Here is an 18,149-nt window from a genome sequence, read left to right on the forward strand (position 1 = left end):
TGCTAGCAGTTCATAGTAGAGAATGGGAATGCAATGGCCTCTGTGCCAAAACCTCTCTTTTGTAAAAGAGGTCTGTGTACTACAGTGTGCTCAACGACTGATTTCTCTACTGATACGTCATAGTTGCATAACAAGTCACCATAGTTGGGTATTCAAATAATTGACTTCTCCATTAACAAGTCTCTGTCACATAAACGTTGTGCATAGTACTGTATAGATATATACATGCAAGAGCACTTTTGCACTCCCTGAAGATGGAACTGACTGTTTTAGTCAACATTACAATACTGTAATAATATTCAAATCTATAACAACTATTAAGCAAGCAAATCAGTAGTAACTTTAAACTTTTTTATTACAAAAAAATGTACATCATTATAAAACAACAATATTAACAAATTATATCAACAAATATAAAACAAAACAAACAATTTTACTAATTTAGAATGTATTCATCAGCTTATGATAAGACGTCTGGTGGAGTTGCACCACCACAGTCTGGCAAACAGGTTTTGGTATGGCAGTTTTTTGTTTTGAGGCCATCTAGCAAAAAAAGCTCAGCAAAGTTTCTCATATGTAAAGTTTTTTTTAAAGGAGTTCACAAAGGCTATCTCAGGCTGTGTTAGCGTGTGCTGCTGAACTGGAGAGCCCTTCATGTGCCTCAACATCTTTTCAACTTGGATACACTGTGCCTGCTCAGGTACTTACTGATGAACTAGACAATAATCTTGCTTGCCTTAAAGGCTCTTTTTTGCTGCTTATGTAAGCAGATAATTATTTCCTCAGAGACAAGTAGACCTACACAGCAGGTGCTTGGCAATATCACAAATATCCTCCTCTGCAATATAAACATTATCACTTCTCCAATAAATATTTTTCCCCTCATTTTCCACAGAGTTATTATTTCCTGCTTTTTCAAAAGTGAACGAAGCTTCTTTTTCTCCTCCATATATTTTCTCACATGGTAGTTTTCTTGTTGAAAACTTCTGTTTTCCATTTTCCTCCTACTAAAAGAGAAAATAACCAAAAAACTTAAAGTTACATGTGGCAATAAATGATAACATTCATTCTTCACTCTGTCCTTAAATGGTTCTACACCGTTCACCCACAATCATATATTTATATATAGTGTACCATGAACTTGATATTCTTTTCTCCTGAAAAAATCCACACCCTCACCCGTGCATTTTCTCACAAATAAATTAGAACATGCCATCAAACCTGATTTCATAAAAGTTTATAAAGTAACACATTCCTCTTGAGACACCTTTGCTAACACTTACCAACATGTTTCACGCTAGAAATAGCAATATCACCACTCCAAATATCACATATGGCTAAAGTATATGTACATTGAGGTTCATAAAAACACCAGGGCTTGTATTAACACATTCCACATTCTTTGTTTTATAGTTTGAGAAACACTGCTTCCTTTATTTACAACACATAGTTTGATCATATCGTTTTTAACCACAATCTGCAATACTTTCTGATATCTCTCTACATTCTAATGTCTACCTCTTTAAAACTATATTGCGAAATGTACACCTCTACAAACAACTTTTCACTCAGTAACCCTTGTGTAGAATAAGTTTAGCAACATTAGTGCACCTACTGACACTTTTCAACATACTTTATAAAGTATATAATTAAATACCTGAACTTGGAGCTCATTCTAAAATGTAGCGGAAGACACCAGTCTCTTTCAGTGCCAAATTAAGTCACATCTGCGGAGCAGAACTCAAAAAGATTTCTTTATCCTCCAAAGCACAGAGGGTAATCTGAGATATCAACGGTTCTTCACCCAGTCACATTACAGCACTTCTTCAACCATTTAATAACAATGTTAACTATTGGTTGAACCTTGCCCCTTTTTTCTACTTCTCCTCATATAAGCTCACAAGATTCTCGCGGAATTACGAAACACTTTGTGGCAGGCCCAGTAATTTTCCATGCAGGTCTTGCAACATGCTTGCAGGATCGAGCACGCCTTCTGCAGCAAGCGTCACTCCCTGAAGCTTGCATTCTACTTTTGTGAGACTCTCGTGTGATCGTAACATAATTCTAGGGAAATAGTAGTATATGGAAGGGATGAGTACCTTTACTGACAACCATCTCTTGGAAATGGATGTCCACACTAGGGTGTAAGAAGGGTCTACAGGAGCAACTGCTCTCTTCTTTCAAACCTCTCAAATGATGAATGTGCATGAAAGGATGTAAAGGAGTAGCATGCCTCTCATTTCAGTCCTCTCTCTCAGATGACTGATGTGGGTAGTAGTGAGTGGGGAGGGAATTCTCTCTCAGATGCCTGATATGCGTAATAGTGTTTGGGGACGAACAGGCCTCTCTCTCAGATGACAACTGTGCATAGTAGGGTGTGTTGATAAACTGGCCTCTCCTTTCAGACATCTCTCTCAGATGACGTGTGTGTGTAGTATGGTGTTTGGATGGACAGATTTTCCTTTAAGACCTCTCTATCAGAAGACGGATGTGCATTGTAGTGTGTGCAGATGGACCATCCTCTCCTGTCAGACCTCTCTTCCAGATGACCGGTGTGCATAGCACTATGTGTGAATGGACGGGCCTCTCTCAGATCTCTCTCTCAGATGGCAGGTATGCGTAGTAGGGTGTACGCGGAGCAACAGACCTCTCCTGTCAGACCTCTATCTCTCAGATGACTGGTTGTGTTTGGGAAGTGCCTTAACTCTACTCTCAGCTCTTCCTAAAAAATGGGCATAAATAGTAGACTGTGATAAGCACCATCTACAACAAGACTCCTTCCTACAGTAACAAGTGTGCATATCAGAGTGCATTCAAAGATCACCTACTCCTTCCTACTTAGCATGATCTCGCAAGAGACTTACAAGATCACAACATTTTTGTTAGATAAGAAATAACCATCGACTCATCACAGTACTTATCTCTTAAGCACTTCATCTCAAAAACAAGGACCACAAAATGCATTCCTATTAGTAGAGTGTATTAGGAACTCCTCTACTCTTTTTTTTACTATTCACGATCCTGCAAGAGATTAGTTAAAAACAATATACATTTATTTTCTTCAAAGTAGTTATCCCTTAGACACGCCCTCTCTAAATGTGGGGGACAGCATACCTTTCTGCTACCACCTTATAACGTTTTTTTTACTTAATTTCCACAACACCTCCAATATTTCACAGTAACTGTAATGGCGGCCATTTAATTTCTAAAATTTTAACAGTCAGCCAATCAGAGCATTTGCTCTCATGGTAGCCTCTCGCTTCCATGAGAACGCGAAGGCTCACGGGGAAAACCGGTCTCTCAACCAATCACAGGGCTCCATTTTTAATTATGCTTTCTCATGGGATGCTTGTGGGATTCTTGCAAACCCATCTGCCAAAATACACAATAATTATTTGCCCTTAATTTCTAAAAAACTACTGAACAGGTTTACACCAAAATCACAAAAATAACTATTTGCGGACCAAGATCTAGCTTCCTGCCAAATGTGGTGTAATCTAATTCAACAGTTTTTGCTATAACCTGTCTTAAAGAAGTTTAAGGAAAATGCATGGGGATTTTAGATTTTGGGACCCAATCTTTCTTGGTCCCCACTTGACTGATCACCTTGAAACTTTCCCCGAAGGTGCTGAGGTGAATGCCATTTTGGGGGGAAAGTTTCCTGAACAATCGTCAAATGAGGCCAAAGTTATTAGCAAACCATCTATGTACGAGCAGACCTATAGAGGCAGTGCCTCACCCTGTTTCTACCATCTGGAGAACACTTGACTGATCACGGTTCAAGAGGCATATGCAGGAATGGGAATGCCTCCATCTTCAGACGGTAGAATTAGTGGTTTATTTGAAAAAAAAAATAAGTACAGGGCTCAAGGTAACATTCAGGTACACACCACAAACTGCCCAAACTAGCACAGCCTGAATGCCCATGTTAGCTCTACATTCTAACATCCCACTCAACTCTTATAAGTGGGACATTTTGGTCTATTCTGGGTCAACTTATGGTTTAATAGTGGAATGAACTTGCTGGTCTCCTTGTTTTATAAAACTATGTTGAATTGTAACACGCTTTATGGATTTACTCCATTAAAAAATCCACAGGCAGCATCACCATGCGGTGGACAGACATTAATAAGCATTGGTGTTTAGAAATAAGTGCGGTGCAGAGCACCAGAAATGGAACACATTAAGCGCTGGGATCAATACATTGTTTGAGCACCAGCCTTACTTAGATAACCTTGTAAATCCTCAAAATCACAGCTCTGAATCATTGCAAGGCAGGTTATCCTTTCTGGTTTGGAAAAATTAGTCCGATAGAGTCATAAAATAATACCTTTTATTCATGTGTGAAGAAAGTTTGACGTATGTCACACTAAACGTCAGTGTAAGGTGACAATGGTGCCACATAAGCGCTTTGTAGTCAGCATATTTGCTACAGATGCAACCAACATAAATTAAAATCATGTTCCCTTCCCTCTATTCCCTTGTGCTATTCTTCGTCTCTTCTGTCATCTTCTCTCCATGCCCTTTTTCTTGTGCAATGCTTTAAAGAAGTGAAAAGAGCTTTAAATACAAAGTACATTATATATTGAGTTCTTTTTTTCTATCCCCTTCTTCTGTAACTCCTATCTCTCCAATTCCTCGTTGTACCTTCCATTTCTGTTTTGTTCCAGCACAGCATTGATGAGCCTAAAGGGGGTCAGTGAGCAATATGCAAACAATCTGCATGAAATTGCATGCTATGCTTTGTAGGGTGATGTCAGGCTATACCTTGGGCTTCTGGAGGGAGAAGGAGATCACACAAAAGACCAACTGAGACAGCAAGGGATTTAAAGTAGTCAACAGTTCAACAAATTCGCAAACAATGGATGTACATTAGTTCAGTGATACAGTGCATATATCTTTGATGGGCCCTCCTTGGGAGAGAAAATCCTGATTTTAAACCTAGAACGGTAATTAATTTAGCATCTTCATTTTTGTTCATCTTAGGCTTCCATTCCACCCAATGTCTTTCAGTGGAGAGTTTGGGCATGTTCCTCCTTCAGACCTGAAATGTCACATACATCTTAATAGTGTTGGGAGGGATGGCATGAGCATGGTCACATGTTGGAAAAGAAGCCCAGCAGTGTCTTTAGCTTTGGCTGAAAAGGGTGGAAGGAAGACTAAACATGCCTGAACACCTTGTTGAAGAAACGCGAAAGCCCATGCATAACATTCAGCGTTGGTACAAAGAGCAATTCAGCTTCGATATCCCAACCATCCTGAAAAGAAAGCCTAGGCATCAGCTGGGTCGAGAAGGGCAGCCCAGAACTGTTATGAAAAACCCTAAAAGTGCTTCAGCTGGAATGAGAAGTGCCTGATCAATCACAGGTACCTTGGTCATCCCATGAGGAACTCAGACCTCCCATCTATCATGACAATCCCAGGAGATAATCAGGCCTTCAGTCCATCAGTATGACCACAGGAGGAATTCAGACCTCTTATCTGTCATTCAATCCATAATAGCTAAGCGTTGTCATCATTGTTTCTCCATTGCCTCCACAAGAGTCTTTGCACAGAGAAGATGACCTGAGTGTTGCAGATCCTTGTGTCCATGCGTTGTTGGCAGACCCTTGCGAATGATGAGAAAGGATCAAGAGGGAAAGGTGATGTAGGCTACAGTATTGCTAGTGGCAGACTCCATGTTGCTTTCCAAAAACTGATGAAGGATAGTTCAGTTGAGCTCCCTGGAGGTAAGAGATGCTGTTGCCAGTCATACTGCAGTCACTTTCTGCTGTCAACTGGCGTTCTTTTTGCAGCCGGTGGCTGCAATGGCTTTAAAGAACAAAAATATCTTCCCTTGCATGAGATTCCGGTATCGCTCGAAAATGTCCAAAATCTTGGTTGTGTTCTTTCCTAAACACCCCTCAGAAAGGGAAGGGGGCTGTGTGCCTGCTTCCTAAAGCAAAGGAGAAAAGAGAACCCAAGTGAGAAGAAAGCATTTGTTTGTTGAAGGTAACTCTTTGACCACTACAGTTTTGCCATAGATGCTACTGTACGACTCATTGATTCCTGAACACACTTTGATAAGCACACCAAGGCAAGTCTCATCACTCTTTTTAAGGCATATTTTCATGCACACAATTTGCATTAGTTTCTTGGGTCAATTGCTTTTAATTCCATATATAACACCCAAGCAGCAAAGGGCCACAGTGACGGGTAAGAGCCAAAGGGGAGGCCATGGATCTCTCTGTCAAAAATAAAATAAAATATAAAATATAATGAAAACAGAAAAGAGGCAAATATATCTTTTTAATGAAATAAGTATACCTTGGTCATCTGAAAACATATGTGTGTGTGCTCAATGTGCTTACATGTATATCACACTATATCACAGCCGATGTGTGTGTGTTTGTGTAGGGATACCTGTCTGTATGTGTGTGTGAGTTTGTGTGTGAGAGAGAGAGAGAGAGAGAGAGAGAGAGAGAGAGAGAGAGAAAGAGAGAGATTATCACAATTATTAATGCTATGGGAGACCTAGGCAATGGTAAATCCATCAATAGTGTGCATGCCTCAAAAGATCAGGGTTGAACACTAGGGGAAGGGGAAGAAAATGAATGGATTATCCATCTGTGCATTTCATCAATAGAATCTGTACTAGCCAACCTGTATTTGGAATACTTTGAGTTTATCCTGCCAGGGCCTAGTGCAGGCTGCATTGTCTTGTACAAAATGAGACGCAACAAGGGTAAAGTAGGTCTTGGGATAATTGAGAGCATTTGAGTTGTTGGAAGTGGCCTCTTTCCACTCCTCTAGTGTCTTGTGTTCAGCGGTGTGTGTCCTTTTAGCATATCTCTGGTTATACTCTAGCACAAGGTCATAGTATAAACATACTAGAATGGTTCTTCGAAGATCCCCCTGCAGTTGCAGTGCCTGCTGAGAGGGAGACTCTGAAGAGATATGCAAGCTTGGTCTGCACGCGCACCCACACACACACACACACACATACAGGCACACACGCAACCCCCCCCCCCCACGCACGCACACACGCATGCACACACACACAACTATATGTTTGCATACATCCACACTGACACAGTAGTAGTCACTTAGTTTGTGATGTAATTAACAAGGTTTCCCTAATTTTTAAAGAGATGAGATGGACTTCAAAGGCCTGTTTACTGCTAGGGAGCTCCAGAGGGCAGGAACCTGAAAATAAAGGATCTGAACCTTTCCCTCACTCTGTTAAATCAATTATTAGACAGAAGCCTCTTAATGGAGTACCTGAGAGTGCATTAGTGGGATCTATGCCGCAAAAGGCAAGGAAAGTCCTGTGTGGTAAACTTCAATAAGCAGTGTACATAATCTCCTAGATGTTTTGATTCGTTCACTCTTTATAAGTCAGTAAAGGGATATATTAAATAAACATACGTTATTGTAAAACTAATCTTTGGCCTCAAATAAGTTTAACACACTATGGCATTTGTAATTCCTTTTCCTAATAGTGTCTTATGAGTTAGCTTACAAATCTTGTAATAAACCATTTTCTTCATAGAGCTGTTAGCAAATGCCTTGACAAGAACACTTGCCATTGCACAAAACACCATTCAAGCTCTTATTCCCAGCACAAGCCTTCTGCTACTCCTCGTTTCTTGTATCCTAATACTGACCCCATAACAATGGTGCTTACACCCCGATTGCTCTCCATTCCCTGGAACAGCAATCTCACTGGACAATTTCCCCCTTACACAACCTTGTAAATGGACTTCAAACAATGTTTCCACCACCTGAGGTGCAATGTCTGCCATGTCTGCACTCCTACAGGAAAATCATGAACTAAAGCCGTGTTGTCCATGCTTACAAACACTGCATATCCTTAAACAAAAACTGAAATGTTAGCCCACAGCAGACTAATGTCCCTTGGTTTTCAATCTGTTATTTTTCAAAGCACACCACTAAGCAAACTGAGCAAAAATGATGACACTCTCCCATTGTCAATATCAGCACCAATATTACTCCCAATCTGTTTGCACTTGCATTTATAGACACAACCGTCTGTCTTTTCACATAGAAACATCTTAGTAACAGTTCCTTATACTCCCCTTCCAATTCAAGATCCATTTGTGTACCTTTCGTACCAATTGCTACCTGTCCTGTGAAAGATTATCCACAAACCTAGAGTAGGACTCTGCAAGTGGCGGTTACGTCTTCAACTGAACTTACTTCTCTGATTCTGACAGTTTCCTTAATTCCTGAACTATATCCTACTTTGTTGTGATCCCTTTTGTAGAAATTATGTGGCCAAGATATGTCACTAAATGTTTTCTCAAATTATGTATCTCTTTCTTCATTGTAAGCTCGCTCCAAAGTCTTTAGGACCTAACACAATGCCCTACCATGTTCTTTCACTTCTATTAAGGAAAGGTATTGTCTCCATGAAAGAACATGACATTTTCTCAACTGCGCTAAAGCTTCCGCATTAAGTACTTAAACCGGTAACTTTTATGACAAGCCAAATTTCACATGTTTGAACAAAAAGACATCATAAAAGCATTTAGGTTTTTTGGATCATAAGGTTTTCTCCATAACCAATTTGGTAGATGCTTCTCTGAGGCAGGTCAAGTTGAAAAACATGACTTTAAGGGCGCTATCATGGAAGAAAGTCACAAGATTATTTAAATATTGTTTCTATAGCAAAAGGTAAGTGTGTGAATTACAATTCCTCAAGAAAATTAATTATGTGTCCATATTAGTTTAAATTCATAACAATAAGATCTGTGATTAATTTTGGTGATAAATGCTTATATTCATTTTGTTTCTGTTGGTCTCTAGCAGAGTTAGGGCCTGTGAGGACATTGTTAAGACCTCATTTTATATTTAGACTCTCTCCCAGATCCACTGGACAACTGAACTCTAGGAAGACTATTAGAGTAACCTGACCTAAAGTAATACCAACGTAAACGAATTTTATTGTAAACTTAATTCATCATTGATGAAATCTTATGCACTTATTTTGGTTTTAGGGTGAACCCTTACCTATCAATGGATGCTTTTAGAGTTTAAGGGACCCCAAAATGTAGAATCTAGTTGGACGCTTTTGAAAGAAATTCTTTAGTCCTTTAGCACAGGATGCGTAGGCATATATTCATAAAATGCTCATTTGATTATTTGTTATTATTTTTTATAATATTTTAATGTTCTATTTCCTGTTACGAATTTTAATGTGTATAGCTATTAATGATTTATTGTAATTCCTTGTAAGGGGTGGGGGGGATTTGTGGAGATTTAATTCTTTCATTGTAGAACTCAGTGATGCCATAGAATGACATCACTGAGAGATTCTGTGAAGACAGTGAGTTGGAGAAGCTGGAGGTAGCTGTACACTTGTGAAGATGTACTCTCATGAATAAAGGCGTTTAATCATTTACCACTGCCTCTGTGGTTACTACAGGATGCTAAGCCTCTGACACCATGGCCTACATGGGGAATGGGTTCCTTTGGATATCTGAGCTGAGTTTAGATTCTGCAATTAATCAAGAGAGAGAGAATGCCATAACACATCACCTTATGACAAAGCAATATGAAATATGTCTATCCATACATGGAGCTCTCTGTAAGTTGAATTTGCTCTATATACCAATGAAAGGTGTCATTAGGGCCTTAAATTGGTGCAGTCGTTGCAGTGGCGCCAGTGCCCAGGGGATCATCACATCAAGTGGTTAAGAGCACCCAAATTATGGATGTCTTTTACTATTCAATTGTGGAGAAGGTGGCCATTTTCCTTGCTCAATGGCACAGTTTTTCCTAATAAGAGAATGAAAAAAGCTTAATAGAGTAACCCGGATGTGAGTTTGTGACCTTCCCACATTGCAGATTTCTGCTGTATATGCATTAACAACTAACTTATCTTACCTTCTTCAAAAATGAGCCTATGTCAAAAGGAAACTTTTCACCCGCTCTTCACGCATATCCATCACCATCAATCCCCAAAAGGAATACCACTTGTTTTGAGAACAGCTAACAATCATTTTGTTGAAGGGGGTCTTGAGTTATGATTTCCATCACCCTTCATAAAAATATTCTTATCCCCTTTATAACGTTTACTGTTTTGTTGCAAAAGGCACTCCTTAATGTTCTGACACAACAAATGGGTTGCTTGAGGGCAGTAGGTGACTGTAGAAACCACACTGTATCTACTTGGTGTGGGAAGTCACCAACTGCTCAACTCACTTATCAATCTCTTTCATTTCTACCAAGTCACTGACAGAGCAGTACATGGTCCAGGTCTCAGGTGTTTTCTCTATTCACTTCTAACAAACATTCATGTTATGTGCCCTTGCTTTTCAAAAAGAAGTATCCATCAATGTGTCACATCTCTAGCATTGTAAAATAACCTATCCATGGCCAAATAAATATACCAAACAAACAAACATTAGATGCTAGAAACCCCCAGGCCTCATGTGAAGTGGAGACATTCTCACCTGTGTGATGAGATGTTTCACAATGCTGTCAAGTTCACCAAGGACCTTTGAGAGCTTTTGCGGCAGGTTCTCGGTGCAGTTTGGCATGGCCAGGCCCTTGGCCATAGTTAATGCATTTGAGAGCATCCTGAGAGGGCAGAGAATCTCTGTCCCTTGTATTGTCTTCTAAAAGAGACAGAGACAAGCAGACTGATCAGAAATGTAAAGTGTGTCCCAACAGTTTCATCACCCTAACACATATGGACAAACACATTGGTTTGCTTTAAGAGGAAAACAAAGCACTGTACACCAATTTGAACAAATAATTACTACTTCAAGTCTTTCTGTGGACCTCCTCCCACACTCAGCACTTAGGGATGGGTGGGTGTCTGGTTATCACTGCCCTCTCCTGCAACCTGGTGACCTGCAGGCTGCTGTTTACGACTTTGGACAGAGCCCTGCACTAACGTAGGCGACCAGCACCCACAAGGTGTGCACCACCATCTGGTCTTGGCCTGCACCATCTCTGATTTCTGTTGGTCTTTACGCTGTCCTGTGATCTGGTGATGTATTTTCCCATGGTGCTGTGGTCTGTTCTTTGCTCTACATAGCTGTCCCTTCATCTGGGATCTTGCTCTGTCCTAGGTCACCATCCTGTGGAACCCCTTTTCCCTCAACCTCCAAGGGCATAGGCCTTCCTTCCTTGGGATGCAGTGTAACCAAATAGAACAAGAATTGGCAAAACAAATAGATCTGGTGTTGCCCGCCAGCCTTTTGGCAAATTTTGTTTGGCTTTGTCATGGTTTTTGCAAAATGTTATTGTTTGGGAAGCTGCTGTGGTCTCATTAATATAAAATAGAAACTTTTGGGACTCAAAAAACACGCATCACCATAGTACTCCCTGGCAATGATGGGAACTACTTTGTGTGTGGATCTGCTCCTTCTGAAAGGGCAGTTTGCTGTAACTCATACTACAGGCACCCAATGGCCATAGTGGGTTTGTACATTACCCTTGACAAATATGAAGGACACAACCGCAGACAAATGGATGAAGTGTGGCTGAAACCCCTATAACTAAGCATGTTATATAAGAAAGAAAGAAAGAAAGAAAGAAAGAAAGAAAGAAAGAAAGAAAGAAAGAAAGAAAGAAAGAAAGAAAGAAAGAAAGAAAGAAAGAAAGAGGGAGGAAGAAAGAAAGAAAGAAAGAAAATGTTCTTTGTCCAGTCCATTTAATGGGACAGTGACCCTTCTCTACCCTCCTCCTTGCCCACCCCCACACATTCCTCCAGAGAGATAGACCATCGGCCCATGGGAAGGCAATGTAACCCACAGACAAAAAAGACTACCATCTCGAAAACTGGCTGCAACAAACCCCATCATGTTTAGTTACGGTGTGGGAGGTATGACTCCAAGCACTGGCAGAGCCCTCCGTTAGGTTCTCAGTGTTACCGGTGCCAATCTTCTAGTCCCGGACAGAACAAAATGAATGCTTCCAACCAGAGACACATTTCTGCCCTCCTGCTGCTGAGCCAAGCTCGAACAGAGGAAGGTGGAACAATAGGCATCCTGTCACAGGGAGGTGTGACCACCTCCCAGACAGGATTTAGTGTATTGGGACCGGGTGGGTGTGCTCGTCAGCACCTGAAAGTCTGCATGAGGGGCACATTTGTGTCCCTGTGCATAGTCCAGTTCAAACCAGTACTGGGAGCCGTTGGCTCCCGCTCTGCCACGAAACTGGACAAAGGACATGGGATTAACTTCCCCCCTGTCCAGACCCTCCCCTGGGAAAGTCCCTATAATCTTCCCAATCCTTTCCCGAGGGTACTTAAGAGCTTACCTGGGTGTAGGTCCCTAGATTCGTTGTGGGATAAGATTCAGAACTGAAACCAATGCACTTTTACCGTCTGGGCACTTTGGGCTTCGTTTAGGCCTGACTTCGTCTTCCTTTCAGTATGCTCCATCATCTGTGCCTTTGCACCATACAGGATACGTGCAGGAGCTGTGGAGCATCCAAGATACTTGAAGGAATCTCCCTTGAGGTGAATGAGTCAATTTCCTGCATTCGCAGGCACCTCAATACTGCCGACCGATCTGCGGATCCCAAGCTCCTGCGGACTCCAAAGGGTTCAACAACACAGGTGGTGGTTTTCTATGTCCCTCGAAGCCTGAGCTGTCCTCTCACCGAGTTTGAGGTTAGACTCCCTCGTGGGGGCGGCAGTAACGGAACCCATGTGCACCACATACTTTTGCAAGTGCAAATGCTTGTTGGCAGCTTTATGACAAGTGCATTGGAATCTAAGTAGCCCAACCTCTTGGCAACTTCTTCCACCAAGATCTTCAGCCACACCGCCTTGTGGGCACCAAGGCCTGGTCCTTTTGGTGAGCTGCTCAAGGTCTTCTCTGCGACACCAGTGCCTGGGGCCTGTGGGTCCATCAGAGGGTCACTTTTGTTTCCTGTGGGCTCCCCCACTTCCTTGGGGACTGCCCTGACTCTCCTGTGTGTGCCGGTCCCAAGTTTTCACCTTCTTGACTTCCTGCATGGGTTGCCTTTGCCAGGGCTTGTTGGTGCTCCCGCTGGACACCGACCCCTCAGCACTCGACATCCTTCATGGGACAGTTCGTATCTGGGTCCTGGTCATCCTCTGCATCTCCTGGTCCTCGCAGCTGCAGAGTCATGATCATCGTCATCTTTCCTGAAGCACCTGACATAGGACGGCATTCGTCCTCCAGGGCTCCTGGTCACTCTCAAGTGACATAGATTCTGTCCCCTCTGCTTTCAGGTACTCCTCTTCAAGAATACACATTTGAATTCCCACGGACACTTTCTCCCCTTCCAGCAGCGGCACTTACTTGAAGTCCTCCATTGTGTTCGAAGGCAGTTTCCGACACCACTTCACCCCTATGCACCCGGCGTCCCTGGTGTAAGTAACGTGGGTACTAGGGTAACCATGGGTGGGGTGGCTCTCTAACCTTCTTACTCCCAAGGGGTTTCTTCAGGGTCTGTTGGGAAGGGGCTCTAATCTTTAATAATCCAACCGCGACTTGCACATAGAGTTGTACAGAACATGCAGTTGTGTACTCACACTGCACATTCTCTCTGTGGGGTCCCTATCTACTTATCTTGGGTGGATCTATGGGTCCCCAGTGATTCGATGTCCTCTTTAACATCGTCCTGACTCGAGTCATGGTTCTTATACCACTTTCTCAATATATGGTTTGTCCCCCCCCTGGGGTCCACTGTGTATAGCTTGCTAATTACTGCATTTCTAGCAAAAGTATTGTTTGCATTATGTTTATCTCCATGTTGGAGATACTTGAGCAGTCTAGAGAGTATTGTGCAATAAATATATATTTTTGTAAATACTTGTTTCACTTAATCTATAAATAAGATTGTATTCTGTAAAACAAGCTGTTTTACACTCCTGGATAAAGCCTGAAGGCTGCTCTCCACAGCTACCACTTAGAGAGCTTTCTAAGGTTGTCGATGACCTCTTAAATCACCATAAGGGTTGTCTGGACTGGTGCAAGGTGTCCACTTACATAGGTGTACATCATATATCAGGCCAGCTTCTCATATGGACTAGCAGACGGAGTTGCCTCATTCAGAATTGCAGGAGCTGTCAAATGTTGAGGTAGATACTTAAAGTGTGATGAGTCCCGTGTGATGGACTTTCCGGGACTATGCGCCATCACCATATATCCATTGCACATCACAACCCTGAGAGGATTGACAGCAAAAGGACTTTCTGTTTTCTGCTTTCGTTTCTGCTTGAGCAAGAACCAACTGAAGAATGTTTTCTGAACTTGTCAATGCCGATAGACATATGTTTTCGTTTTGCACTTTCAAGAAATATCTGTGACAAACACCTTATCAGCACTCATGGATCAGTCGGCTGTCCACTGTGGCAGTTTGGTTCCTTTAGCTCTCCCAAATGGCTGTCAGTACTCTCACCAGTTGTGGAGTGAGGAGTTGAACAATAAGCACAGAGGTCTTGACACAGGGCCTAATTTAACTCGATTCCCTCCATCGATGCTTGTTGAACTACCCTTTGAGCATACCCAAAGCACCATTGGCTTGGGGCCACAAAGGTGTACTCTTCTAATACTTGACATCGAGTCTGACTAGAAGCTCTTAGAATTGTTTGCTATTGAACGGCGGACCATTGTCAGACTTGAGAATGGCAGGGATACCCTACGCTGCAAAGTTGTCATTCCGCCACTCGAAGACATCGTCATGGTTTGTTGATAATAACTCCTCTACTAAAGGAAAGTGTGAATACTCATCGATGACTCCCATGACATGATGATCATTTTCTAAGGGCCCAAGAAAAACTGCAACTCTTTCCTAGGCATGTGCAGGAAGGTCAGACATTGTCACTAGATGCTGCGCCATTCAGGGGGAAAGGCAATTGTAAAGATGCCCTTTTTTTTAGTTCCCTCTCAACTCGTTCATCTAGGTGCCACACTCGGTGTCTTAGGGTTCCTTTGGTGGCTACAATGCTACAATGTCCTTCATTGGCTAGTTTGATTACTTGCTGTCTTAGGCTCTCAGGTATAACGAATCTTGAGCCTTTCAATACAACATCTTCTCTGGTAAAGGACAGTTAATCCTGTATATTTTTGAATTTTTGAAATTCAACATCATCAGCCATAGGTTGAGTACTCTTCTTCCACGATTGAGTTGATATAATGTATTTGAGCGTAAGCATGTAGTTGTCAGCATTAGTAGCAGCAATAATCTGTTGAACGGATAGGGCTGCTTGTGTGCTGGACCTCACAATGAAGTTGATGTCCTCATCCACCGTTTTGGATGTCGAACTGTGACGATGTATCGGTACTTGTGGAATGTAATCTGCAGGGTTCTGGTCTTTAATTGGTTGGTATACAACTGCATAGTCGTATTCTTGCAGTTGCAAACCCCACCTCTCAATCTAAGAGAGCATCTTGGCTTTCAGGTTTCCAAAAAGAGTGAGCAATGCTTGGTGGTCTGTAACGATAGTGAATCGTTTTTTCTGTAGCGAAACACATGAAAATGTTGGCAGACACACAACACAGCCAGACTCCTCTCCTCCAGCTGAGAATAGACATGTCCTGTATTAGTCAGGCTTTGACTGCTTAGGCCACAATGTGTCTCTGAGCATTATGTTGAGCAAGGATTGCCCCCAGCCCCACTTGGCTTGCATCAACTGTGATAACGTGGAATCAAAATAGGCCATCTCGGTTGCATTCTCAATCACATTTTTTATTCTTTTGAAACTTTGATCACATTCAGCAGTCTCTCCATGGGGCACTCAAAGTAGCAAAGTCACAAATGTACCTTGAGAAATACCTGGCCATGCCTAAGAAGGATTGCAGCATGGTGACATCTTGTAGGGGCCATGTGTCTGACAAGGCTAGCACTTTATCTGGGTCAGGAGTCATTCCCCATCAGAGAATATGTGCCCAAAGAACTTACATTTGGTCTTGTGAAACTCACACTTTGCTTTATTCAGAGAGAGCCCTGCATTTGAAAGTACCTGCCACACTTGTGTTAGGGCCTTGTCATGATCTTTTTGCATTGTCTCAAATACCAGTATGTCATCAATGTTGTTAAAAGCACGTGTAACAGGTTGAATTCTTTAACTGTAATATTTCTGCAGCAGACAACACTTCAAAACTCAACCTTTTGCATCAGAATAAACCAACATGAGTAGAAAAAGTTGTAATATACCTACAGTTCTCCTACAACTCAAGTTGGTGGTACCCTTTCTTCAAGTCGAGACAGAAAAAGACTTTGGCTCCATTCAGCTGCATGATCATGTCCACTATGTGTGGGCCAGGATGTCTTTCTCTTTCAGCTGCTTTGTTGGCCTTGCACATATCAACACAGATGCGCACCGCACCTCCACTGTCCTATTTTTGGCACCACCACTCTACGCGAGACCCAGGGCGTAGGACGGGTGTTGCGCTCAATTATGTCATGCTTAAACATCATTTCCAGTTCTTTCTCAATGGCTTATTGAAAGTTAAAAACCACTCTACAGTGCCGCTAGGCAACAGGGTGAATGTTTGTGTTAAAAGGAAGTTGCATTTTCATTTTCTTTCTTATGCCTCCCAGGCCATGAAACAATGACAGGAACTGACTCAGAATTTCAGACATAGTTTGAAGGTCATATTTGAGGGATATCAGTCCCATGTCAGTGGCGGTGGCAAAACTGAGTAAGCATGCACTGGATGAAGTTCCTTGCAGAACATGTATTGGCACACTGTTTTATGTGACAGAGTTGCTATGAATGAACCTTGAATCTGCAACTGTTTGGCATCAGCCTACGTGTATATCTTTCTGTTTGACAGGTTGAGGCGTGGCACAGGAGACTGGCTGTTAAACTTTTTGACTGGCATTATGTTAGTTGACTCACTGTTATGAGAAAGTAAACATTGGTGGGAAAACAGCATCTTTGCAGTCTTACATTACGTACCTTTTAGTTCTAGTCACTCTACAAATTTCACCATGTACCAATCTAAAGCACACATGTAAAACACCAATTTGTCTCACCTGGCAGATTTTCATCTCATCACATGAAGTGCCAGGTTCAGTGTTTTCATTGTGTCCCTCCAGTTTTCTAAAATACATCTCTTTTCAGTAGTTTTTTTCATTTTGTTCTGTTGTGAAATTCTCTTTATCCTATTATATCAAATCTGAGTTCATAAGTATTATGATTTGCTCCTCAAGTTTTTTACAACTTGCTACCTCATATTGTTTTGGTGTATTGTAGTCTTCATTCACAATGTTGTGTTCTCATTGTTTTTTTTATTTTCCTATTAATGCTTTTCCACAGGGATTTTTCAAGCAATATAAAATGCTGTATTCAATGCTGCAAAATATTTGATCTTGAATTATTTTTTTTGCAGTATATTGGTGATTTACTGAGTCTTCTTTGACTATGAAATTGCTGTAATTGCAACACTTTCAAGTTTCAACATTCCCAATTCTCTTTGAACTTTTATTGTATTTAGTTTCTAGATAGTATTGCCATTTTTGGACCTTGTTTCTCTTCTGGTATGCAAGTGTGGGTTGACCTTTTCAAAGATTATTGAAAGCTGTCTGTTTGAAGTATTAGCAAATTCTTTTTGATCGAATGTTTATCTTGTTGCACTGTTCTTAATATTGTTTCTTGTCATACATGAGTGAATTAACTTGTAAATCTAGTTTTGATATGATCTTCCTACCTACCCTTCACACTGAGAGTTTCACAGGAAATGCTTTATTGCCTTTCATAAACCTTGGATTTGTAAACAATCTATTTTATTCTGATTAACTGTGAAAGTGTATGATTTGCATTCGAAGAAAAATTGTAAAACTTTCATACTACATATTATTGTGGCTTGTTGCTTTTCTCAGCACATTTGTCACCTAATTTGTATATGCAGGAATGCAATGCTTTCATAATGTATGCCATGAGTGAACATTATCCTGTTTGCCTTTTGTTCAAATCATGCATGTTTACTAAATAATCAGCTTTTAACCTTTTCCATATTAATAAAATATTGTTAATGTATCAATTTTAATCCTCCACTCTAGGAATAGTTGTCAAATATGTACTCTTGTTCAAATGTATTAATTAACAAATTCATGTCCAGCAGCTTCTTTTTTTACAGACCAGAAAACATCTGTTGGGATGTTCAGTCAGCAATTTTCTTCTGTTTTTTATGCAACTTGTATCTATGGTGTTG

General features: G+C 41.3%; 1 protein-coding gene across 1 annotated transcript in view; it reads right to left on the reverse strand.

The window, feature by feature from the left end:
- Positions 1-4,606: 4,606 nt before the first annotated feature.
- The window catches only part of THPO (thrombopoietin), a gene marked incomplete at its 5' end in the record, with an annotated part of 220,585 nt that continues 207,042 nt past the window's right edge, over positions 4,607-18,149 (reverse strand). Inside the window, 2 exons of the mRNA XM_086944439.1 lie at positions 4,607-5,935; positions 10,458-10,622. Of these exons, the coding sequence (XP_086800565.1) occupies positions 5,774-5,935; positions 10,458-10,622 (327 nt within the window). The remainder of the gene's footprint in view (positions 5,936-10,457; positions 10,623-18,149) is intronic.

The sequence above is a fragment of the Lissotriton vulgaris genome, chromosome 11 (genome assembly GCF_964263255.1).
Source record: "Lissotriton vulgaris chromosome 11, aLisVul1.2, whole genome shotgun sequence".
Lineage (NCBI taxonomy): Eukaryota > Metazoa > Chordata > Amphibia > Caudata > Salamandridae > Lissotriton > Lissotriton vulgaris.